Here is a 27,136-nt window from a genome sequence, read left to right on the forward strand (position 1 = left end):
GAAGAAAAAACACCCTTGTCACACAAAGTTTCAGATGCTTGATTTCGGGACCTCAAAATCTAATTCCGAGGTCTCAAAATCAAATTAAAATATTTTAGTGGAAAATTACTTCTTTCTGAAAAACTACGTTACTTCAGAGGGAGCCAGTTCTCACAATGTTTTTTCCTATCAACAGCTCTCGATTGCTTGTTACCGAGTAAGTTTTTATGCTAACAATTAATTTGAGTAATTACCAATAGTGTCCAGTATTGTGCCTTTAAGCTGTGAAATTGTCAAGTGTTTTGAAGGAAACTGAACATTAAATCAGCAGATGGTCTGGTACTTCTCACGATAGAGATAATTTGTCCCCCCCGATAAACACACTTCGTGACAATGAAGAGCTTGAGGATTGATTTTAAAGGTATTGCCATGGATTGATTTTTGTCAACGTAGTGCTGATTTAAAGGGAAGTTACACTATTGGTAAGTGTTAAAGACCAGTCTTCTCCCTTGGTGTATCCCAACCTATAGTATTTCTAAGGGAATCCCCTCTTGAAAAAGTAGTGAGAAATGGCTCCCCCGAAGTATCTTAGTTTTTGAGAAAGAGGTAATTTCTCACTCAAATGTAGGTGTCTAAAAGAAAACAAATTTGTGCAACAAGGGTGTTTTTTTCTTTCATTATTCTCTTGCAACTTCGATGACCAATTGAGTCAAAATTTTCACAGGTTTGTGATTTTATGCATGTGTTGGGATACACCAAGTGAGAATATTAGTCTTTGACAATTACCAAAGGTGTCCAGTGCCTTTAAAGGCAGTGGGCACTATTGGTAATTGTCAAAGACTAGCCTTCACAGTTGGTGTATATCACCATAAGCATAAAATAACAAACCTGTGAAAATTTGAGCTCAATCGGTCATCGAACTTGCAAGATAATAATGAAAAACAAAAACACACTTGTCACAAGTGGTTTTGTTCGTTTAGATGGTTGATTTCGAGACCTCAAGTTCTAAATCTGAGATCTCGAAATCAAATTCGTGGAAAATCACTTCTTTCTCGAAAACTATGGCACTTCAAAGGGAGCCGTTTCTCACAATGTTTTATACCATCAACCTCTCCCCATTACTCGTCACGAAGTAAGGTTTTATGCTAATAATTATTTTGAGTAATTACCAATAGTGTCCACTGCCTTTAAGTAAATTCTAATCATTTGGACAAGCATTCCTACTTGAAATGCCCTTATCTTTAAGACGTTGACGACTCTATGCAGAATTGAAACAAGTTGCCTTTAGGCAACACTTTCAACCGAAGAGTAAAAGCCACAGACACGGATCATGTGATGTTTCGGATGAATTTTTGTTTGCAGTTAATTAGTTTGATGTTTCTTGCATAAATGCTTGGTTATTGTTACTACACAGACTTCAGTATCTTACTGAGAAGGACATACTTTTTTTCCGTATGAGTTCTCTCTAATGATAAAACCATTATGAACTGTGTTGCTAAGTAAATATTCTCTATATGCATGATATGGGATTTGAGGCATTGCATGGTGAGATATCAATACATATTTGGTTTTTGGTAACACCATGTGTGTGTCTACTGTTCTTTTGAGAACTGTCTTGCTTATATTCTACTACCGCTGAGAAGATTTTCAGAATTTGGGAGACTTCTCAGTTCTTTCCTGCTCTTAACTTCTACGTGGGCGGAAAGTAGATAATCGGCCTTGACTACTACTTTAACTTTAGTGGATCGAGGGGACTTCTCGGTATTAACTTCACTGCCCGCCGCTGTGAAGTGAGTTCTAAATTGGTCTCAAGGTTTCGACTAGCTTGCTTTAGTCATCGTCAGGAGACTGACCAGGAGACTGACGATGACTATTCTCTGCATTTAAGGAAAACCAAATAATATTTCATATTTGTATTCATGCTAAACTACCTTGTTGTAACCCTTCCCCATGGTATGGTATCTGTTTCGTTTTTTTTAAAATAAATATTAGAGCAATACCACACAATTATAAAATGTCAGCTTTTCTTAAACTAAAACTGCCCCTTTAAAGTGAGCAATAAAAGACATGGTACAGCTGAGCTCGCAGTTTCAAACACAACGATACAGCATTAAGAAATTTGTTGCTACTTAGCCAATCACTGCCGCATGACGCGTCAGCACGCCAATTTTCCCCCGACTGGTTGCCAAGGAAGGACGTGACTTTTGTATTTTTGTATCAAAGATGGATGACCGGAACAAATGCCACAAGTTGTAGACAGAGCACACACTCACCGTGCAGCGCTTCGTTTCATCCACACAAAGAGAACAGGTGTTGGTAGAAACGAAGCGGAAAATACTGCATTTGTGCGGGGTAGACGGAGAGGCCTGCCTTGGACTCAATTGGCTGTTTGTGTCACATGGTGCGTGAATATGGTATTTTATACTCAAAAGACAGAGACAAAATCCTGATGCTTCAAACAGAATCTTTCTTTTCTTTGGCCTTTGATAAAGGCACTGTAGACTATTGGTAATTACTCAAAAAAAATGTTAGCATGAAGACTTACTTGGTTATGAGCAATACGAGCTGTTCATACATGTAGTATAAAACATTGTGAGAAACAGCTCCCTCTGAAGTAACGTAGTTTTTTAGAAAGGGGTAATTTCTCACTCAAATATTAAAACACTTCAGGTCTGAAGCCTTTTATTAGGCATCTGACAGCACACAAATTTGTGCAGGTGTTTTATCTTTCATTATTCTCTTGCATAAGTTTGGATACACCAAGAGAGCATACTTGTCTTTGACAAATTACCAAAAGTGTCCAGTGCTTTTAAGTCGTGGTTTCTTTGTGCCAGCAGTAATCGCAAAGAAAACTGATTCTGGCAATTTAGAGAAAATAGTTCTGTCAGGGTGGAAGTGACAAACAATGAAGATTCCTGAGGTTAGATAGATTTTGGGGAAACTTTGCCTGCTTAAGACTACCAAGCTAGCACAAATTTAGATAAACAGATGATGTCAAGACTGTTTGATACACACAAATGATGATCTTTGTTTGTTTGCATCTCCAGATGCCCCGGGGGTCTTACCTATGCAGGAGACTTTTGACTGATGGGAGAACGGTGAAACTTCAGAGTTGGATTTCTTGGGCATATTCCAGACTCTGATGTTGCCGTCCAAGCATGACGTCATCACAAAATGACCGTCGCGCGTCACCGCCACCGTGGAGATCGCCCCCTTGTGGCCACTCAGCGTCTCGATGATCTCCTGCGTCTTGATGTTGTAGATGTGCACTTTGTTTTTGATGGTTGCTATGGCGATGTTGCTGCCGTCTGCACAGATGCTCAGATCAACAATCTACGCAAAAGAATACAGCGGGAATTCAGTACTCATAAGAATTTTACGGTCTGAAATTTAAACGAGAATCATTCAGAGTTTGATCGATTGAAAGCAAATTTGAAGATGCTTCACTGGTTTTCTTAGAACATTGCACTCGCAACATTAATTCAAGAACCCCTCAGAATAACATCAGATTGTTTGAACATGTTTCTCCCCCTCAGATCACAGTCATTAAAACAAAGTTGAATACAAAGTTCCTTTTCTTTGCAGTTCTATTTAAAGGGTTTTGATACCTTTTATAGATTAAGTTTTTAGCAATGACATGAATCCCTACGCACTGTGAATAGAGATGTCTGTAATATAATTTACCTGTAGAAGTTTCGGCTTCATTAGTCATCAAGTTTTTGAGGAAAAAGTGAAAATCACAACAATGTTTTCAGGAGAGTCGCGAAAACACATGCACCTCTGCAAGTAGTATTTTAAGAGAAGCTTTCTACCATCATTATCTTTAAACCGTATAAGTCTTCAAACTGTGTACGTTTAAAGCCATTATACACTTTCGGTAAACAGTATTGTCCAAGTCCCACACTTCGTGTTTCACAACTTATATATAAAATAACAATCCTGTGGAAATTTAGGCTCAATCGGACATCGGATTCGGGAGAAAATAACGGGAAAACCCACTCCTGTTTTCGCGCGTTTCGCCGTGTCATGACATGTGTTTATAACAAATCCGTAATTCTCGTTAACGAGAATTTATATTGTTTTACCGTTTTCTCAAAAAGTAAAGCATTTCATGGACTAATATTTCAAGAGAAGTTTTTCACCATTACCTTCTGTAAACCCTGTAAATTATTTGTAAATCTGTGAACTTTTTTTTTTTTTTCTGTACCGAAAGGGTCCAATGGCTTTAATGTAAATCTTTTGACATTGTGTTTTGTGTCCTACGAAAAGTACCCAAACCCTTTTAGTAGGTATATCCACTGAACATAACCGGCGGGGAAGTCTACCCTCCTCCAAGTCCAGCAAACCATGAAACAGATTCTCAATCTTGACAAACTTACGCTGTCGCTGTGTTTCTCAAGACAGTGTACTTCAGATCCTGTGGGTAGACAGAAGACTTGCAGCGTCTTGTCCTCGTAGGCTGTAGGGGAAATAAAATGGAGACATGAAGACTATCAGGGTCAAAGACAGCATTTGGTGCTTGAAATGAGGCATGATGTACTCCCCCCATAGACCCCTTGCATGTGACGCCACACGGTCAAAGAGCGCCCTCACTGAGGTCAAAGGAGGTAAATGATTGGACGATAGCTGTTCTTTGTGAGCAAAGCGGACGATAGCTGTTTTTTTTGTGAGCAAAACGTGCCATGAACTCAGCCGCGTTATGCAAGGGGTCTAATGTGTCTGTCCATGGTTCACTTTTTAACTCTGTTTTTATTAGGCCCACCATTTTTCTGTGGTAAGGTCCTATCCCATTTTTAACGATGTAACTTTTTACTGGTGACTGTATTTTTATGTGAGCAATAAGGCCAAAGGAATTTCCCATGCAGGGACAATAAAGTTGTGTTGTATTGTGTTGTATTGTATTGTATTGTATTGTGTTGTATTGTGTATATGAAGTTTAAATACTAGTATCATTTTCACTCTATATGAGAACCATGTATTGGCTGCCATTGATGATGAAACTGCACATGTGAAATGCTGTCATTGGCCGAGGTTTGTGCGCAGCGCGTACACGAGCGCACTTTTTTATTGTTTATTATCAGACATTGTGGTCAATGATGTCATGTACAATCCATCTATTCCTTAGGGAAAGTAAATATGGAGGGGGTTGGGAGAGGTATGGGGGGGGGGGGGGTAGAGAGGGGAGAGGGGTTGGGAGAGGTATGGGGGGGGGGGGTTAGAGAGGGGAGAGGGGTTGGGAGAGGTATGGGGGGGGGTAGAGAGGGGAGAGAGGTATGGGGGGGGGTTAGAGAGGGGAGAGGGGTTGGGAGAGGTATGGGGGGGGGGGGTTAGAGAGGGGAGAGGGGTTGGGAGAGGTATGGGGGGGGGTAGAGAGGGGAGAGAGGTATGGGGGGGGGTTAGAGAGGGGAGAGGGGTTGGGAGAGGTATGGGGGGGGGGGTTAGAGAGGGGAGAGGGGTTGGGAGAGGTATGGGGGGGGGGGGTAGAGAGGGGAGAGGGGTTGGGAGAGGTATGGGGGGGGGGGTTAGAGAGGGGAGAGGGGTTGGGAGAGGTATGGGGGGGGGTAGAGAGGGGAGAGAGGTATGGGGGGGGGGTTAGAGAGGGGAGAGGGGTTGGGAGAGGTATGGGGGGGGGGGTTAGAGAGGGGAGAGGGGTTGGGAGAGGTATGGGGGGGGGTTAGAGAGGGGAGAGGGGTTGGGAGAGGTATGGGGGGGTTAGAGAGGGGAGAGGGGTTGGGAGAGGTATGGGGGGGGGTTAGAGAGGGGAGAGGGGTTGGGAGAGGTATGGGGGGGGGGGGGGTTAGAGAGGGGAGAGGGGTTGGGAGAGGTATGGGGGGGGGTTAGAGAGGGGAGAGGGGTTGGGAGAGGTATGGGGGGAGGTTAGAGAGGGGAGAGGGGTTTGGAGAGGTATGGGGGGGGGGGTTAGAGAGGGGAGAGGGGTTTGGAGGCGAAGATCTTTGACATACCATGTTTGAGTCACTGTCATCATTGTCTATGTTTGAGTTGCTGTCATCGTCCAAATAATGGTTTAAAACCATTATAACATTTTCCATTTTTTGTAAATTTTTAATATAAATATTTTTAACTTTTCTTAATGATGTAAAAATAAAACTCAATCAGCCTCTCCTTGAGGCTGTGAAGCTTTTATTTCTGAAATAAACCAATCAATAACAAACAATAAATAAATAATAACATACCAGTGATAATGAACATATCGTCTGATGATAATGTCATGTGTGTAATAAGACACTGGTTGCCCTCGATCACATCCAAGTCTTGAAACGTATCCAGATTCCATGTCTGAAATCAAATCAGATCAGTGCATTATTAAATCCAAAGCCAACCATGAAACAGATTTTGATAGATAATAGATGTTAAATTAGCATCGAGATAAAGAATATTAATTTTGGCTTTTGAAACAGATTGAAAAGATGAAATACAGGTGTAGATGGGTTTAAAGGCAGTGGAGTACTACTTTTGCTTTAGTGGATCGAGGGGACTTCTGGTTGTTAACTTTACTATCCAGGAGTGAGTTCTTACGTAGGAAGAATACAATGCCTGGTGATTAGAAGGCGCATTCCTACCCTGATTGTAGAATCAGCCGAAGCCGAGACCAGCACATCGTCGTGGCTATTGACGGAGATCGCAATCACAGCATCCTTGTGTCCCTCAAGAGTCCTCTCCAACTCTCTGGTCTCACTAGAGAAGATTCTCAGCTTGAAGTCGGCCGAGCCGCTGATGATACGTTTGCCGTTATGACTCATCAGGACTGCTGTAATCACGCCTTTCTGTTCAGCGAGGGTTCCGACGCACTCCGCTTTGTCGGTGCACCAGACTTTGATGGTCTTGTCTGTTGAGCCGGTTAACAACCACCTGATCAATACATTGATAGATTGATGAATTATTTATTGATATATCGATTGATGATTGATTGAACGCCTGATTGATTGATTGATTGATTGACTAACTGGTTGATTGACTCATGGATAATCGATTCTCCTGCAGATTTGTATCAAAAGTCTGTTGAGACAGTCAACAGACTTATTGATATATCAATTGATGATTGATTGACTGAATGATTGATTGGTAGATTGACTGACTAGCTGATTGATTAATCAAAAGAATCAAAAAAGGATTCTTCTGCAGATTGATTATCAACCGACTGTTCATCAACGGACTGACTACTTCTTGATTGTTTGACCGAATAATTGATTGATTAATTGATTGACTGATTGGTCAAAAGATTGATAATCGAGTCTTCCACAGATTGGGAAACAAATGAATGTTCCATAATATGACAATTTCATGACTGGATGATTAATCGATCAATTCATAAATTGGTGATAGATTAATAGATTGATAAATTGGATAATTGACCGCATGTTCGACAGATTGGCATTTCTTCATAAGTTTCTTCAAACATTGGTGATAGTGAGTGATCTAGATCACCGGACCAAAGCTCTGGTGCTGTCAACAGCAGAGTGTGGGTTTGAATCCCGGTCATGACACTTGTGCACTTAAGCAAGGCACTTAACCATAATTGCTCCGAAAAAGTTGGGCTGGTAGTGCATTCTGGTCTACCAGTCAGACTCCTAGTAGACTGTGAAGTGGGAAACGCTGTTTCAGCCCCAGGAGTATGCGGCAACGTGCCCCTGGTGACAGTTGATTTGAGTCAACAGCCCAAATCAAATAAGTGTAGCCCTCACCTTAAAGTGTCCGTCCGGCCTTGTGATGTTTGTCAATTTTCTCATAACAAAAATAAACAATATTGCCCTGAGAGCATTATGTTAGACCTACCTGTTATCGTCAGACGTCTGTATACACGTCACTTCCATGTCATGAGCCTTGATCTCCCAGCCCTTCTCGTGAGAGGCGACCCGGAACGCTGCGATGTACATCTCCTTCAGGACGCAGTACACCCACTGGTTGTCCGTGGACACCGCCATCTTGTGTACAGCACCCTCACAGGGGACCGTGGTGACGTACGCATCTCGGGCCGCCGGCAGCCAGGAGGCTAAGGGAACGATGAGGGGGCGAGTGAACTGCTCACACCAGTCCATGGATTGATTGATCAGACTCTCTAAGCTGCCTGGGTAGTCCTCTGAGTAAAGACAATGGAGGTAGGGTCCGAGATTAGTTTTTATTATTACCAGAATGCTGGTTTAAAGACAACATTGTGAAAGTTTTAGCTGAAAACAGTGTCTACTAGTTGAGAAAACGGCAGTTAAAACAATTACTGTATTTTTTTTACTACGCACATTGAATCCATCCACTAGGTGACAGGGGGTACCCAACCCTATCTTTGGCCGCGGTGTTCACAAACAGACAGCCTGAAAATTTGAAGCCTCAGAACTCACCGTATAGTTTGGAAGATTCAAAATTCTTTAATTGATTTCTAATCAATGGGGGCATTTCAGTTTTGAAAAACAAAATGGGAAGTTTTAGGTTGAAAGTGTCGAAAAAAAGTGGGCATTGAAAGAGTTAGAAGCATTCATTCTGTTCGTTGATCTCAATAACTTTTGTTATGCTATTGTTCACATTAATAACCAACAAATAATAAAAATAACCAACAAACAAGAACAATATGTATATGCGCAAGCACACCTCTCAGCCAATGATAGGTAGGTCTTCCTTTGACCTCAGCAGGGCGCCTTGACGTTACATGCAACAGGTACATACATGTATACCTCATCGAAAATACTCCGTATGTGCATGTAGGCATGGAATGAGGTGCATGCTGGTCTAGCTAGCGATCAAGTTTGATTGCTAGCTAGACCAGCATGCATCTCATTCAACAGTTACACAATGGGTATTTGCGAAAAGGTCTACTCACCTTTGACCGGTAACAGGCGGCCGATCAGCTCAGCAGCAAGTTGCAGCGGGTCAGCAGTCAGTGCGGGGGCGCTAAGCATCATCGCACTGCGTGTCAGGTCAATCTCGGAATCAATCACCATGCTGCGAACGGTGTCGAAATCCTGAAGCAATTGGTAGACTGACATGGCGTGCGCCTTGGCCAGGAGGTACTCAAAGTTACACATGGTGAAGTGCTTCAGCCTCTTCAGATCACCTGGAAAGACAGAGTAGGATAGTCAGTCCAGATTCTGGTCTATAGACCCTATAAGCACAACGTGCAGCACACATACAAGTGCATTCTCACTCAAGTTATAAAAGACTTCAGGCCTGACGCCCTTTTTAGGCACCTGAAAGTACACAAATTTGTGCAACAAGGGTGTTTTTTTTTCATTAATCTTTGGCAACTTTGATGACCAATTGAGTCAAAATTTCACAGATTTGTTATTTTATGCATACATGTATGTTGGGATACACCAAGTGAGAATATTGGTCTTTGACAATTACCAATAGTGTCCAGTGTCTATAAAGCATAACAAAATCAAGTAAGATGTACATTACTCTTTCCTCCAGAGTCCTGGGCAAGCCCCTATGAGCCAAAATTGTACAAACACCACTTCAGAAAATGTTACCCCGTGTTTAATCAGTAGGTTTTGAGAGAATGGATTCGAACCTGGATTCACAATGTAAAATACAAGTAAACAATATCATCAACTTACCAGCATGTGCCAGATGGAACCATAGCTCGCTCAGCCGTCGGATGTTATACCTCGTCTCTCCATAAAGCAGTGGCTGCGGTGCGACCTTACGACCCGACTCAACCCCTTCCAGGTCACGACCCTCAAGAGACCATCGCTTCTCTTTGACCCACGTCTGGAGGAACAGCTCGGCAATGTGTTTGTGACACTTGATTCGTAAGGAGCTGTTGGTGAAGTAACGCTGAGAGGCGATCTGCTGGATGACGGAGCTGCTCCATGTTACCAACGTCTTGCTGTCGATGAAATGTTCCTCCAACAAAGACCCTTTAAGCAATAAACATCAAGAATCAAATTTCAATCAATGTGGTAAATAAGTATAAATAAATAAAAATAAAAAAAAATAAAAAAACCTATAAATAATAAAAAACTACTTTATACACCTGAAGACGAGCAGAGTATACTGTTCAATTAAAACTGGCTCTTTTCAGAGCCAGAGCCAACACTCCCGTAAGATACTTAACTATAATTGCTTCTCTTCACCCGGGGGTATAAACAGGTACTTGTGAGGGTAGAGGTTGATATTGTGAATGAAAAGCCTTTGGAGCGATGTAAACTGTTGCCCAGGTTGTATACTCCCAAGGGAGCTGCGAAACATTAAAAGGGATGTTATAGGCCCTGATGTACAAATGTAAAGCGCATTGATACGGTTATTGTGAAATGCGCTATATAAGAATTTTTATTACATATTATTATTATTTATAGTTTATTTCTATTCTTCACACCATTATGTTGTAAATGTTTATGCTGATGTCGCCTTCACTTTTATAGATTAAGTACATGATGGAAACCTTAGATTATCCCACTAGTGTCGTGGCGGAGCTGATAAGAGCACCAAACTCAAGCTATGGTGTTTCTAATCAGCAGAGTGTGAGTTTGAGTCCCGGGGCTGATTTCACAAAGCAATAAATACATCGCAAGACAAATTGTTAGTACAACCATAGTGATTTGTATTGTGACATCACACTTAACTTAGCAACTACGATTGATTTGCAGTTAAGATCAATCTTAGCTCTTTGTGAAATCAGCCCCTGGTTGTGACACTTGTATCCTTAAGCAAGATAATAATAATAATAGTAATAATAATATTTAAGTCTTATACAGTGCACGTATAGATCTACCAAACTCAAGGCACTGAGTATATATACAAACTTTCAGAAAGATAGGTAATTGCAGTGAAGAATTTTGAGACCCAATTATTTAGCACCTTATAAGGGTTTACAAGGTGCTACGACGCATACAGCAGCAACAGCCAGGAACATCGGGGCGAACCCCTTCTCTTTTCGAAAAGTGCACTGGGTTCTTTTACATGCGTTACACAACACATGGACCAACGGCTTTACGTCCCATCCAGAGGACGAAGAAATGATTAAGTGTCTTGCTTAAGGACACAAGTGTCACGGCTGGGGATTCGAACCCATACTCTGCTGATCAGAAACACCAAATGCTTTAAAACCATTACTTTGGCCTTTGGATGGATATAAAGCCGTTGGTCCTGTGTGATGTGTAACGCACGTAAAAGAACCAAATGCATTTATCGAAAAGAGAAGGGGTTCGCACTGGTGTTCCTGGTTTGATTGGCAGCATATTGCGCCACAGCACCTTGTAAACCATTACATGGTGCTATGTAAAGAGATTGTTCTAATGCTTAAAAAACGTAGCACCACACACCTTGTAGGAAAATACTGAATGCGGAAGTGCCTTGAGTGTCACTGAGTGATGAATACATGTGTGCTATGTAAGAAGCCACAACTATTATTAGTAGTATTTAAAGGCAGTGGACACTACTGGTAATTACTCAAAATAATTATTAGCATAAAACCTCACTTGGTAACGATTAATGGGGAGCTGTTGATAGTATAAAACACTGTGAGAAACAGCTCCCTCTGAAATAATGTAGTTTTCGAGAAAGAATTAATTTTCCACGAATTTGATTTGGAGACCTCATATTTTGAAATTGAGGTCTCAAAATCAAGCATCTGAAAGCACACAACTCCGCATGATAAGGGTGTTTTTTCTTTCATTATTATTTTGCAATTTCGACTGACCGATTGAGCTCAAATTTTCACAGGTTTGTTATTTTATGCACATGTTGAGATACACCAAGTGAGATGACTGGTCTTTGACAATTACCAATAGTGTCCACTGTATTTAAAGGTTTTGTTGTTAAACTTTTGAGCACTAAAAGGACCCAAGCAGGAGTCCAAATTGATAGGGGTGTTGGTTGGATAATTGTTGACTTACCGAGGTCGTACTTGATAGCAGCCCAGAGATGATACGGGAATCGCAACAATTGAGGTAAGGATTCTGGGTAAATGGTCCCTAGGAGATCGTCGTCACATGACAACAAATCTAACAGCTCAGCCTCAGTTAAACCATGATGAGCGGCTGTCAGGTATCTGAAAACAAACAAGGAGGGAGTGGACATATTTAATACGTTCTTCAAAACCAGCATAACTAAATGATGTTTTACTTTAACTTTTATACAAGGGGAATCATTTATTGTTATCAAAGATGTGTACCCTGTTTTTTTTCTTCAGAATGCTAAATTGGTACTGTCTGAACAGGCAATAACTACCAGGTACCCCGCAATGTCGAACACTCCTCCAAAGTACAGCTCTTACCGAAGAATCGCCCCACAATGTAGCTCCACATTTACATCAAAAGCAAGCCACCATAAAGTTACAACCATGAAAGCGTTCTCATCTAATAGAGCGATCTATCTTTAGAATAATTCGGTCTTGTCCCACGGGAAAGGGTCCGACAGTTTTGAAAACACTCTCAAGTGAAAACATCAAATCAATGAGAGAAAAAAAATTGTTCCCCTTACTTTGAATGTACATGTACTTTCAGGGAAGACAGCATCTATTTTTGGCTGATAAATTCATTTCGCAAGGAGTCAATGACAAGTGAACGCGTTCATTCATTCGCTTGACAAACAATCTTGATATTTTCTTGTACGTGACATCATGTAAACGTGCAATCTATCTTTAGAATAATTCTGTCTTGTCCCATGGGAAAGATCAGACATTTTGTGAGAATTGTTTTTATGTCACTATTGGAGAAATGAGATCTATAAAACAGCTTCAAGGTATGACATCACGTTGTCATGGTAACCATTGACTCCGAAGGATCATTGTATTCCGACTTATTATTTCATACTAGAAGAAGTGTTTTGTTCCACAAGGACCCCCTGTGGTTACCATGGTGATATCATTGATTGCATCCTTCATTCCCATCGAGACATAGTGGTTTTCAAAGTTTATTCATTTTTTTCTTTTTTTTTTTTTACCTACAAAAATAAGCCATTTGGGAGTTACTTTTGAATAATATCTGGTACAACTGACTTGCTTAGTCACAATACACCTTTTTACATTTGAATTCCTTAGAGTATAGAGACAGTTGCTATGTCATATTGTTCGGGGCAAGCCTTTGCATAGCAACCTCAAGGTGAGCAAACCCTGGTACCATTGTGCCAAACACATCCATTCAGAATCATGCATGGGTGTTCACCGTCTCTTACATAACTACAAAGAGGTTGCCCCTAATCATGTGACATAGCAACCATCTCGATAGTCTTAGGAAGTCAAATTTAAGTGGTTGGCTAGAGACGAGTATGGAATAAAGATAGTGGACAGACGACGAGAAAGAATTTACAGACATGAGAGAGAATAAACCAATAAAAGAAAATATGAAGAGATGTATAATCAACAATGGCATCCCAAAGACATCTTTAAGTTTGGAATTCCCTGCTTCCGCAAGCATCGATTCTGTGCTTACAGAAAGCATGTATTGTTTTGTTATTGTCTCTGCATCTTGAACATCTCTTAGATTGATTTGGCGCATTACAAATGTTCGTTATTATTAACATTATTACTATCATCCTTTATTGTTTTAATTACCTGAGGATGTGGTTGGTAACTACGATTCCATGTCTCTCCTCCACGTGTTGTAAGAGCAGATTGGCTGCCTCCGTCAAAGCAGCTACAGGATCCCTCCCATTACCCGATGGATTCACAAACTGAGCTTCATGACACATTAACTTAGCAAACATTGGCAACGGGTGTCTGGCCACAGCGCGGGTCACTACCTTGACCTGGTCCGAGGTCAGAGGCCGTGAGTTTTCCGTGAGAAAGAGTTTGACCATCTCTGAGAGTTCGCGGTCATTCAGCGACGTGACGCGGATGAAGTGAGTCTGGTTGGGAATCTTTTCGTGGAGGACCTTGAGGGCGGGAGAGTCGGATAACGAGAGCACGATGTTCGTGGAGGTGGGGATCTCACACGGGAGCCAATCCAGGAGCTCCTTGCTGAGATTCTGCGAGATTTCTTCGGGGATGTCGACGATGATGAGGAGGGGTTTCGCTGGGCTAGGCACGGTGGTCACCAGCTTTAAGAACAAGGCGGTGAGTTTGTCCCGGTCTTTCGGGAGCTCGCCGAGTCCCTTAGGCTTGTAGACTTCGAGGATCTGGTGGCAGGAGCTCTCCAGCAGGTCTCGCATCGTCTTGCAGTTTGTTGTACGCCCCATGAACCTTGCAACAAGGGTTGAGCCGTCGCCGAGCCATGAGGGCGCCAGATGAACCAACTGTGCGACGACCGTCGTTTTCCCACTTCCAGCCTCGCCATGTAATATGATGGGATGATTCTCCTTTTTAGCCTCGACCTTCGCCGGATTGATCAGCCGCTCTACCTGGCTGACAATAGAGTCCCGATTGATAAAGTTTTTTTTCTTTGAAGCGGCAACGTGCCCGTGTGCAATGACCTCCGACATGACGCTCTTTGAGTTATCCACATTGCGAGTGTTCTCTTTCTCCTTGGCAATCTCCTCGTTGATGAGCTCCTTGATCCTGAAGACAATCTGAGATGTCATCTCCTTGACATACTGAACGTGTTCATCGACATTCTGAGGATCTAGACCATTTGTTGACCACGGCGTTGAGTAGGTGAATACGTTCTCCTCGATCGCGAGAGACGGGATCTTTGTTTCCTTCAAAAACTTTATTCTCTCCTGGGCCTTCTTGTAAATCTTTGGTCTGCTCGGCTTACGGATGTCGACGTAATTATGCATTTCTTGGTTCTCAACGTTCTGGGGAAAGTCTTCGAGTGTACGGAAAACAAAGAGACATTTTCCGCTTGCTTCATTTGAGAGTTGACTGGCGTGAACAAGCTCATTCTCAAACGCTGTAGAGCAGGGGGGAAAGAAAAGAGCAAGAAGTTCATTACAGATTTCGAGGGCCATGAAGGAATTGTTTGCAAAACATACTTTGGTTTACAGTCTTCACAAATCCCACTTTAATAACTACAAACAAGAGGAGAAAATCAAATAAGTACTCCACCACTGGGGAAAGTGGCAGTCTGTTTTATGACTGAAATCGGAGAGTTTTTAATAACGTCAAGCATCTTGACGATAGACTTGACGATGGTCCCTGAAAGGAGGAGTAAATCTGCGTACCTGACATGTGATATTTATGCAGCTGTTCCTCGTTGAGCAATCCTTCATCGTGGACATATTCTGAGCATTGCTGTAAGATCTCAAGAAGGGAGTCGTGCGTCTTCTTCCACTTGGCAACATCCTTCTCGTGGGCTTCTTTGTTTTCTTCAGTCCTACAGGATGAGGTCATGTGCATAGTTAATGTTGATTCATAAGTAAAACTTAATGTTTATTCATAAGACAAACTCAATGTTTATTCATAACATACTTAAGGATTTTGCAACATATTTATAGTGGGCTTATTTGTTCCCTTCAGTCCAAACATGCCAAAAGGATAAGATCATTAGCATACTTAATGTTTATTCATAAGACATACATAGGGGCCATTCACAATCATCAATATTTTCACAAGCGTACGAACTGACACCGGGAGGGGGTTAATGCCCTTGCTTCTGCAAAAATGTCAAACTATAAAAACATAGCTGCATGGCCCTTTTTGCACTGTTGGATAAGACGCAGTGTTTTTTGTGTGTACATGTATATTGTGCCTTTTGATAGTCATTTCAGCTGCGTCTTCTGTGCAAAAAAATACAGTATTATAAAAACTGTTTAACACACGTAGGTTCTTTATCTTTATTATTTCTGTGCTAGTAGTTAAAAGGGTTTGTAGAAAAGTGTGGGGGAAAACAATTTAACACTTTTTTTAGGGGGAAGGGGGTGAGGTATTGACAAAATGTACGCTTGTGCAAAGAGGTTGAAAATTTATGAACAACCCCTTTATGTTTATTTTCAACATACAGATGAAGAAGAAATATAAACTTTTGTTCTCTTCACGGCTAGAGGATGAGGTCATTTGCTTACTGATGTTTGTTCATAAGACATGCCTAATGTTTATTCATAACATAATAGATGAAGATGAATTAGGCACCTTGAAACATCTTTCTAATGGGCTTCTTAATTCTCTTCACTCTGAGTTGACAAAGGTCATTTGCATACTTAATGTTTATTCATAAGACACACTTAATGTTCATTCATATCATATAGATGAAGAACTGTAGCAAAAGCAGTTTACTCTGCAAACACGAAAACAAACTTAGTTTTTTGCACTTTCTGCTAAGTGCAAAAAACTAAGTTTGTCTTCTTCTTTGAAGCCCAACTGGCAAACTTTTTGTGTGTGAAATAATTAGGTTTTTTTGTAAACTGTCAAAAAATAATTTCTACATTTGCAGATTGGTTTTTATTAAGTTACTTACAGGTCATAATAGCTCTTTAGCTTAGCAGATATTGGCGAGAGTGAATAGACTTGCTCCAGTCCATCCGCCTCTTGGATGTACCACTCATCTAAGATGTTGATATCTGTTTGTACAATAAAAACACAGAAAATGTACAAGAACTACCTGAGCATATGTAGGGTTTTAACTCTAAAAGAAGTCTGATGTCATTGGGGCCAGTTTAATGACAATATATTTGGCGCAGATTTTCATTTTAGTGCGCATGCCCATATGCACAGCAGTTGAAGTCGCATGTATTTTGACACTTCAGGAAATAGAGCATGATCTGAAAATTTACAACAAGATTTGGATAGATTTCCAACAAAAAGGGCATTTATGAGTGGGACAAAAAAGATTCAGGGCGACTTGGTGTTGAACGTTCAAGTTTTATATCTTGCAGGATCGTGGCCATGCTGCCACGATCCTGCAAGGTTTTAAACCAAGGTTGAAGACCTAGTACCACTCTTTCATTCCCTTATTAAAAATACAGAAGAGACTTGACTAACCTTTACCGGCCTCAAAAGCGCAGTCTCGGATATGACTGAATTCTGTGGAGTCGATTCGCATCGGTAACACATAGTCTCCGTACTTATTACCTAGAATCGACTAAAAGAAGAACGAAAAAAAGAAAACAAATTCATCAAAATTGTGTACGACTATTGTTTTTTGCAAATTTAAAAAAAGAAATGTAGATCTACTATTCTGGCCAAAGTGCTATGACCAAGTGGCAATATACAACCACCCCTCCCTACTGGCTCTTAGCTGGAGCGAAGACCACACAATACAAATTTACGAATTTCGAAGTTTCAAATAATACAAAAATCAAATCTTTTCTCCAAAGTAGACCCAATAATAGACCGTATTGAATAACCTCTTTTTTGCTATGAAAGTCGCAATATTGTAGGTCAAACCGTAAACGAGATATGACCAGGATGCTGGCTCCCTATTGGTCAAATAATGTTGACTTCCTTACATGATGCACAGCGATGCGCCTATCCTGTCCTTCATTTTTTGTGTCAAAAGTAAACTAAGGAATTGACTGCCAAAATGGAGAGAATGGTGGACGAGCATTTTTTGCGGAGGTGCCATCCAAGAGGAGTGCACTAGCATGGCGTAGGTCTATACTTCAATATTAATTATTTTAACACCCCTTACCAATATTCTGCCTTTTCATTGGTTTAGAGCGCGACACATGATATGTCTTAGTTTTACTAGCCGACGGCCGTGTGATAGTGCATCGGTTTGCCATGCGCTAGTCTGAATCCAGACGTCCGTTGCGTGTACGAGGATAATTAAGTCTGTAAATTAAGTCTGTAACCATTTCGGATTACATGACACTACATGCAGCACAGTAAAAGTTTTTGCAATCTGTATTCGCGTCGTCCGTGGATTGTAGCATTCAGGTCTGTAACTTAATAGTACAGTATCATAAAACAAATATTGATTGCTTTTACTCGTGCAATGGTTAAAACTATGACTCCCTAGGGGATCACCTCGGGAGTCATAGTTTTAACCATAGCACTCGAAATAGTCAATATTTGTATACTCTTTATGGTATGAATATTTCTAGATAAGTTGGTGGATTGGCAGACAGGGAAGTAGTACAAAAGAAATAGCTACAGTTCCAAGGGCCAGATCTCTCTAAAAAAAACACACCATAACCTTAAAGGGAAGGTACACGTTTGGTAATTGGTAAAGACCTGTCTTCTCACTTGGTGTATCCCATCATAAGCATAAAATAACAAGCCTGTGCAAGTTTGGGCTCAATTGGTCATCGAAGTTACGAGATAACGATAAAAGAAAGAACACCCTTGTTGGACAAATGTGTGTGCTTTTAGATAAGAATAAAATACTTCTAGCTAGAAGTCTTTTATTATTTATGTGAGAAATTACCTCTTTCTCAAAAACTGTGTTACTTCAGAGGGACATTGTTTTGCACAATGTTTTATACTATCAACAGCTCTCCAATGCTCGTTACCAAGTCAGTGTTGAAGTTAATATTTGTTTTGAGTAATTACCAAACGTGTACCTTCCCTTTAAAGAAAATAAACACCATCAAACAAGTTTTTGTGAGCACACAATGTTTGTACCCATGCTGTTTTTACAGACATCTTGCAAAAAACTTACACTGGCTGTTAGTTGTAAAAACACAAAATTGAAACTCTCCTTTGTCAGACGATTTCTCTTAACTGACACAAAATCAAAATCATTCTGACACACCTGAAACTACTCTAAAAAAGCAATCTCCCAGCCAAGCTATTTTTGGGATTACAATAACAAGAAACCATTAATATTACAAAAACATTTCAACTACCAAATAGTTATTAAAAATTTTGCAAGGCCTAATCCTCAAGTCTCGCTCAATTAATTGACAAAATGTCAATTATCCAATGTTTTACTTGCAATTTAACCACAATCAACGCAAGGTCAGCATACTGTATAACCAATCAAATTTCCGGATGGACACTCAAAGGAGCATTATAGAATTATTTACCGTTTACATAAAACTTATATGATCTAACGATGATGATAAAAGAAAATATCCCGTGAAATATTTCTGTCTGAATGTTATATTTGGTGAGAAAAAAATAAAACTAATGTCCCGTTGAAGTTTATCGCTCAGTGAGCGTTGCATAATTTTTTTTTTGAATCAATGTCATGCAAAATGTGTAATCGGTTTTTCACTTTTTTTCTCCAGTCTACCCAGATGGCCGATCGATCTTAAACTTCTACTCACATCCAAGTTGTGTTTGTGTGCTCTTCAGATGCTTGAATTCGAGACATCAGCTGAGGTCTCAAATTCAATTCAAATATTTGAGTGAGAAATTACTTCTGTCTCAAAAACTATGTCACTTCAGAGGGAGCCGTTTCTCACTATCATCAGCTCTCCATTGCTTGTTACTAAGTACGCTTTTATGCTAATAATTATTTTGAGTAATTACCAATAGTGTCCACTACCTGATGAGGTAAAGATGAGTCAGTGAATGTGCACGCATGTAAATAAGTTGACCTATGACCCCCCCCCCCCCCCCCCCCCCCCCCGATCACCCCTGCTTTTTGAACATGCAAAGAATCAACAACTCTGTGTGCATTGTTCCCCTTTTAGACTAATGGACGACCTGACTGGGTTGCAAAATCTTTACAAGATCTTGACAGAATGCTATTATGAACAGCTCTCCAATTTCTCCTACGTGTGCGAACGTTTTGCCTTTGGGGAATAACGTGCAATTTCAACCAACTCCTTTTTCTATTTTTCTCTTCCGTTACGACGGACAACGACAGACCCTATTTGGAGAGAAGAGAATTGCTGACACGTCTAAACAATGGTAGCTCAAAGCATATACATTTTTAAAAATTATATTGCATTGCGTTACAAAATGAAACTCAAATTTTACATGTATCATTTCCAAGTCTCCCTTATTTGTGTGGTACAGTTACTGGCGTAAACTAAAGTAAAATTGAAAGCAATCTTTCTCAAAACAAAACCAAACATCTGGTAATGGCTCATTATTAACATTTTTCTCTCACAAATGAAGTTAAAAAAAAAAATTCATGAATGCAAAGTCATGTAGCCTTTCCATGTATGTTTTTTTTAATCTTATAACAGAATGTACATGTACCAACATTTATTTCAACATTTAGTTTTGGAATCGATAAAAGACACTGGACACAATTGGTAATTACTCAAAACAATTTTTTGCACAAACACCTACTTGGTCACGGGCAATGGAGAGCTATTGATAGTATAAAACATTTTGAGAACCAGCTCCCTCTGATGTGACATAGTTTTTGAGAAGAAGTAATTTCTGATTAAAAGATTAAAAGACTTTTATTAGGTATCTAAAAAGCACACAAATTGAGGCAACAATGGTGCTTTTTCTTTCATTATTCTCTTACAAGTTCAATGACAAATTGTTAATTGATGCAAATGCTGGGATACACTAAAGTGAGAATACCGGTCTTTGACAATTACCAAATGTTCTTGAGGAAGACTCTACTTAAGGAACCTAACTATTTGGCAACCCCGGGAGTTATAGATTCCAAGGAGCTTTTGGAAACAGTATCCTCAGCACTAGAGAAGTATAGATCATAGAGCAGGACTAATTTAATTTGAAGAAAAGTACACCATTTTTTTATTAACTAGGTAGACTTTAAAAACTATAAATTCAGATTTAAAGTCAGAACTAAATCTCATCCCTAAAAAAAAAGTATAAAAAAAACCAGAAAAAAAATAAAATTTTTGTCACATAGCGATGGTGCAACCCTGCAAGGCCAGGGCCTAATTTCATGGCTCTGCTCTTATGATCCCCCAATTTCTGCGCTAGCCATGTAAGCGAAGAATACCTAGTAACATGCATTACGCATGCGTACAAGCCAAAATTCCCCGCCAACCCGTGAAACTTGCTTGACGTAAGTGCTGAGAATTCCCTGTTTAGGCAAGCGCCAATTCTTTGCTTTTATCGGTAAGCAGAGCCATGAAATTTGGCCCACAGTTCTCCGGCTACAGAAGCTTTGCCCGTCCTTCCTACTCCCATGTGATACGATTCACCAGATCAGTATAATATTACCCAGAGAGGAGACAGTGAGCAAGCCAACGGCATCTAAGATGACTCAGCTACCGTTGCTTCTTTTTTTTACTTTGCCTCCTTCTAAGGTATCCAGGAGGCCATCGCTCTCTGGTCATTTCATTTTAAAGGCGCTCGAGACATTTGGTAATTACACAAATTATCATAAAAACTTACTACTAAGTAACAAGCAATAGAGAGTTATTGATAGTATAAACCATTGCAAGAAGCAACTCCCTCTGAAGTAACGTAGTTTTTGAGTAAGAGGTAAATTTCTAAAATATTAAAATCTGAGACTTCAGGCCTGAAGCCTTTCTCATGTCATCTGAAAGCACACAAGTTTGTGCAACAAGGGTGCTTCTTCTTTCATTATTTTCTCGCAACTTCCATGACCAATTGAGCCCAAATATTCACAGATTTGTTATTTTCAAAAGCATATGTTGGGATACACCATTTGAGAATACTGGTCTTTGACAATTACCAAAGGTGTCCAGTGCCTTTAAGACGTTGATTAAGACGTTGACTCGCAATCTCCTCAAGAAGCATTTTCAGCTGCTTAGGCACACAGTCTTGGAGTTCTCATCAATGATTTGAGAAAAACAAACTGTCTTAGAGGGTTCTAATCAATGGTTTGAGAAAACGAATTGTCATTCATAAAACTGGTCTTTGACAACAAAAATCAAACAGCTTTAAGAAACTCCTGCTTTTATTGCGAGTGCACTTTTGTCATAAGATACAGGCGTAGAGATCTATACTAAGAATACCCAGCCTGCTGGGATTCGACTCGGTAAACAGTCAAATTTCTCTCCAGGCTATCGTGAATAATTAGCAAACATTAATGCGAGTAAGGGCTTATGATTTTTAGCACAAGTGTTGGCAATCTTAAATCTAGAAGGGATGGTATACATTTGGTAATATATGTTAGTAAAACCAGTGCGTTGGTTGCTGAAGAAGAATTTTTTTTCAATAAATGCAAAATTAACAGCTCAGGATTTTCAGCAATGTCTAAAAAATGCGAGCACCTTTTTGAAATGAAATTTACACAGATTAGTTTAAATGAACGTGTCAATAGGACAATCAAACGTTTCCCAACAACAAACTGATGTGTCTGTGTCAATGCAAAAATGTTGTAGCTCCCTAAATAGCACCTTCTTTATTCACCAGTTTGAAATTTTTCAAAATGTTGTATCTTGCTTAAAATGGACCGTTCCGGCTTTCCACTAAGCTCAGCCCACCGCGCACGTGAGCAAGATACGTGTACGAACACTCCCAATGACATTCTGCACGATTCTGCCGCGCGTACCAAATATACGCGCACGCATGACCGAGTTTGTCCGACCACAATCATTGCTGTGATTGGTCAAATGGGTGAACGCGCACAGTTTGATTGATAGGCCGGATCGGTCCATTGCCAGGACGTACACACTAAACATGTGCAGGCACAATTAACTGTTATTTACTTTGATTGTGAGATGCACTCAACCAAATTAACCTGGTTTGTTACCATGGTATTTTGTGATGTATAATGAAAGCAGAATAAATGTAGACAGCTGTTTCGAAACTGTGTAAACTTTTCATTTTGAAAACATTATTTGTTAAATATGTCAATGAGGAAATATTTCGCTGTCAATATAGACGATGTGACCTCTGACGTCACTCAAAAACCTTTGTGTTTTGGCAGCCAGCTAGAAAGTGTATGCAATCTTACCCTGACTACGTGTATTTTTGCCCATCAAAACATGACGTATTCAGTGTTTTGTCAACAGAGGGCGGTTTGAATGTAAACATAGGTCATACTGTCTATCATGCAGCAAGTTTTTTATGTTTAGACTTAAATTTATTGCAAAAAATAGTTAAGAGTCAGTTCAGGTAAATAGTTGACATAGTTGCTCACGGTCAAAAAATGAATTTTTTTTATACTTTGTTGGTGGAAGGGCCTTGGGGTGCAAGTAAACAAAATTGCATTTTCAATTCTATATATAGCCCGTTGCCATGGTTACGGCTCATTTTGTTTTTTGGACATTTTAGGCCGATTTTGGGGTCTAAAAAACTGGTTTTTAGCTCATATTTACAACTCCACCCCACCAAAATGCAACATTATTTCAAAAAACCTTTTATATCACTACAAAGTATCATCCTTGGCCTTCCTTGAGAAAAAAAATTATTGCTTTAAATATCACCCTTGTGCTATTTTTGCATCATGCATTACAGTATGTTTTTAGAACTTGCAAAATCGACATTTTTACCCTATTTTTGGACCCCAAAATGTCAACTTGCCAGGGGTCTCAGAAAATTTTCCTTTCGGCTGTGATTAGGGCCAACATGGGTCTTTCCATATCTGGTGTCAAAAACTTGGGCAATTGTATCCTGTTGTGACAGTACTGCCTCAAAACTTGACTTTTTTCCCCAAAACGTGAAAAATGCCTTTTTAAGGGTCTTTTCACATAATATCGAAATACGTGTCCATGGTAAAAAAAAAGGGAATATTTTTCTTATACTTTGTGGATGGTAGGGACTTGGGGTCCAAATAAACAACATTTACATTTCAAATCATAATATAACACGTTGCCATGGTAACAGTTCATTTGTGTTTAGGCCACTCTAGGCCGATCTTGGGGTATGACAAACTGTTTTTTTAGTTAATATTTACAACTCTACACCACCAAAAAACAAAAATATTTCATAAAACCTTTTACATCACTACAAAGTATCATCCTTGGCTTTACTTGAGACAAAAAAATACTGCTATAAATTTCACCCTTGTGCTATTTTTAGAACGTGCATTAGAGTATGTTTTTAGAACTTGCAAAATCAACATTTTTACCATATTTTTTGCCCTCAAAATTTCATTTTTTTCAGAGGTCTCAGAATATTTTTCTTTCGGTTTTGATCAGGGCCAAAATTTGTCTTTTTTATTTGTGGTAAGAAAAACTTGGGCAAGTGTATCCTGATGTTAACAGTACTGTCTCAAAAATAGACTTTTTTCCCCAAACAGAAAAATGCATTTTGAATTGTTTTTTCTTCATATTGAATTTCTAACATTAAAAAGTAATAATTCTATCAATCTCGCTGCTTTTCCTAAGCACTAGTGGATTACCCAACATTGATCAGGAACTGTTGATGACCTTAATTTTACAATTTGCCCGGCCCAGCCCCAATCATATATTTCTTGACATTGCATAAAACAATGTTTTGTGAATAGCGCCTCTTTTTTTGAAAGTGTTCCCTTTCGGTTGTTATTGGTGTTTTCATGTCTTCTGGGTAGAAACACTGTGTTTATTGTATCCTGTTGTGACTGATCATGCCTTAAGTATAGTAATTTTTCCAAAAACAATGCATGCTTGTTAAAAAATCTGGCACTGTTTCCATGCCCTTTGAGTAATGAATACAACGTTTTTATTTAAACATAATGGTATCCAACCAAACCATAACCAATGCTTTGCCACTGAGAGTTCTTGATTTGGCTACTTTACCTATTGTACATGGTATGATTCCCATTGCAAGTAGAGTGCGATGAGCATTCTTTACAAGTTGTCTTTAATACAGGGCCTACTCTCCTTGGTCCCTGCCTGCTACAAAATGTAAAACTTTTCATAGAGATAGAGATCATAAACAATGCAGTTTCTGTGCTTGAGGCAGATGGTTTGGAGCATCCAATCATGCCCAACACAAATGTGGGAAATTAAAAAGCCCGCTTAAAAGTGTTGGAAAAGTTTGCCAAGATCTTATTAAAAACAATGATACTAACGATTTGCAAGATGAGCGTAAGAGATCATTTAAAAGGAACACGTTGCTTGGGATCGGTCAAGTTGGTCTTTGAAATGCGTTTGTAACCGTTTGTTATAAAATGCATGGTTAGAAAGATGTTTTTGAGTGATACTTGTATGGATCATTATATTCTACTTTTAAAATATCTTTCTAATCATATGCATTTTGTAATAAACGTTTACAAACGCTTTTCAAAGACCAACTCGACCGATCCAAGGCAACGTGTTCCTTTAATGAAACAACATTGAAAGAAGTTGTAAATACTTGCACCTGCTCAACATTAATAAATAAGATGCATTTGCAGTGACAAAAGTCTATTCAGGCTAGTTTGATTATTTTTTCCATTCACTATCTTACTAATTCATAATTATTATATATGTCTCTGAGAACGATCAACAAAAAACATTGTCAAACATTACCTGCTGAATTGTTTATCACGTTAAATAAACCAACTCTTTTGTTGTTTGCAACAGTACAATTGAAAGGAACCCCACCATAGATGGGGGAACTGCTTACAGAAGGCCAAAGCAGGTGAATGGCCATTTAGATACTTTGGATACAGTACTTGCTCACTTTTAGAGCCTCTTTGTTCTGATAGGGATGAAAATGTTTAGTTTGGTACCGGGCAGGGGACCAAGAAGACTGTTATAAGGCCATGTATAGACAAGAATAGTAAAGAATGCTCATCGCACTACTTCTCTTCTTGCAATGTGAATCATACCTGTACAACTAGGTAAAGTAGTCATGACAAAACAAGAACTCTCAGTGGCAAAGCATGGTTATACACTTTTTATTTGTTACTTAAAGAGCATGGAAACAGTGCCATACTTATTTAACAAGCATGCTCGTTTTTGTTTTTTATCAATTCAAACTAAGGGATAACTTCAAAATGCATTTTTATTGTTTTTGGAAAAATTACCATGTTTGAGGCAGAAGTGTCACAGGATACAATAAACCAAAGTGTTTCTCCCCAGCAGACATGCAAACCATAATGATAGCCCAATCACAACAAAAAGGGAAATATTCTGAGAACCACCAAAACATTAAGACAGTACAAACTTTCTTGATGTGCAAGGGGGATTAAAAAATGTGACTTTCAAAAAAGAGATGCTGTTCACAAAACCTTTTTTTTATTTTATGCAATGTCAAGAAATATGATTAGGCCGGGGCCGGGGTGAGGCCGGGGCGGGGCAAATTATAAGATTTAGGTCATCAACAGGTCCTGATCAATGTTTGGTAATGCACTAAGCCTACAGAGTGCTTATGAAAAGCTGCCAGATTGATGGAATTATTACTAACTTCTTAATGTTAGAAATTCAAAATGAAGCAAATATTTCAAAATGCATTTCTCTATGTTTTCGGGGAAAAGGGTCTACTTTTGAGACAGTTCTGTTACATCAGGATACAATTGCCCGAGTTTTTCTTACCAGAAATAAAAAAGACAAATTTTTGCCCTGATCAAAACCGAAAGGAAAATATTCTGAGACCCCTGAAAAAATTAAATTTTGAGGGCAAAAAATATGGTAAAAATGTTGATTTTGCAAGTTCTAAAAACATACTCTAATGCACGTTCTAAAAATAGCACAAGGGTGAAATTAAAAAAAAGGCATTTTTCACGTTTTAGGGAAAAAAGTCTAGTTTTGAGGCAGTACTGTCACAACAGGATACAATTGCCCAAGTTTTTGACACCAGATATGGAAAGACCAATGTTGGCCCTAATCACAGCCGAAAGGAAAATTTTCTGAGACCCCTGGCAAGTTGACATTTTGGGGTCCAAAAATAGGGTAAAAATGTCGATTTTGCAAGTTCTAAAAACATACTGTAATGCATGATGCAAAAATAGCACAAGGGTGATATTTAAAGCAATAATTTTTTTTCTCAAGGAAGGCCAAGGATGATACTTTGTAGTGATATAAAAGGTTTTTTGAAATAATGTTGCATTTTGGTGGGGTGGAGTTGTAAATATGAGCTAAAAACCAGTTTTTTAGACCCCAAAATCGGCCTAAAATGGCCAAAAAACAAAATGAGCCGTAACCATGGCAACGGGCTATATATAGAATTGAAAATGCAATTTTGTTAACTTGCACCCCAAGGCCCTTCCACCAACAAAGTATAAAAAAAATTCATTTTTTGACCGTGAGCAACTATGTCAGTTATTTACCTGAACTGACTCTTAATGGCCTGACGTTTCGACCCAAGCAGAGTCTTTCTCGAAGGCTAAATGACAACTCAACAAGTACGAACATGTAAATGTAATGCAGTGAAGTGGAAATACATGAATGGAGTTGGAAAGCAGGCAGAAAAAAGTAAAAGGTGGGCCTAAAAAATTAATAGGGAGATGTAAAAGGGGGGGGGGGGGGGGTGAATTTTTCCAAACTGACGTTCACATGTTATCATTACACCTGTTACAGTAGTTTGAATTTGTTTCAATGTTAATTTTATTTAGTAATATACTATTTATATTTTTTATTTAAGTTATGTTTATGAATAATAGAATACTGGTGGTGTTTTGAATTCTGTAAA

The 27,136-nt window shown here is 39.4% G+C and overlaps 1 protein-coding gene across 3 annotated transcripts in view; it reads right to left on the reverse strand.

Annotated features, from left to right (window-relative positions):
* The window catches only part of LOC139952853 (NACHT domain- and WD repeat-containing protein 1-like), a 156,020-nt gene that overhangs the window by 19,739 nt on the left and 109,145 nt on the right, over nt 1–27,136 (reverse strand). For all 3 annotated transcript variants that reach the window (XM_071952113.1, XM_071952111.1, XM_071952112.1), the window contains exons 5-16: nt 16,787–16,886; nt 16,263–16,365; nt 15,031–15,182; nt 13,484–14,759; nt 11,826–11,980; nt 9,546–9,848; nt 8,810–9,043; nt 7,774–8,077; nt 6,561–6,849; nt 6,174–6,276; nt 4,359–4,438; nt 3,045–3,312 (exon numbers count right to left, since the gene is read on the reverse strand). In XM_071952113.1, the coding sequence (XP_071808214.1) occupies nt 3,045–3,312; nt 4,359–4,438; nt 6,174–6,276; nt 6,561–6,849; nt 7,774–8,077; nt 8,810–9,043; nt 9,546–9,848; nt 11,826–11,980; nt 13,484–14,759; nt 15,031–15,182; nt 16,263–16,365; nt 16,787–16,886 (3,367 nt within the window). The remainder of the gene's footprint in view (nt 1–3,044; nt 3,313–4,358; nt 4,439–6,173; nt 6,277–6,560; nt 6,850–7,773; nt 8,078–8,809; nt 9,044–9,545; nt 9,849–11,825; nt 11,981–13,483; nt 14,760–15,030; nt 15,183–16,262; nt 16,366–16,786; nt 16,887–27,136) is intronic.

This window comes from Asterias amurensis, chromosome 21 (genome assembly GCF_032118995.1).
Source record: "Asterias amurensis chromosome 21, ASM3211899v1".
NCBI lineage: Eukaryota > Metazoa > Echinodermata > Asteroidea > Forcipulatida > Asteriidae > Asterias > Asterias amurensis.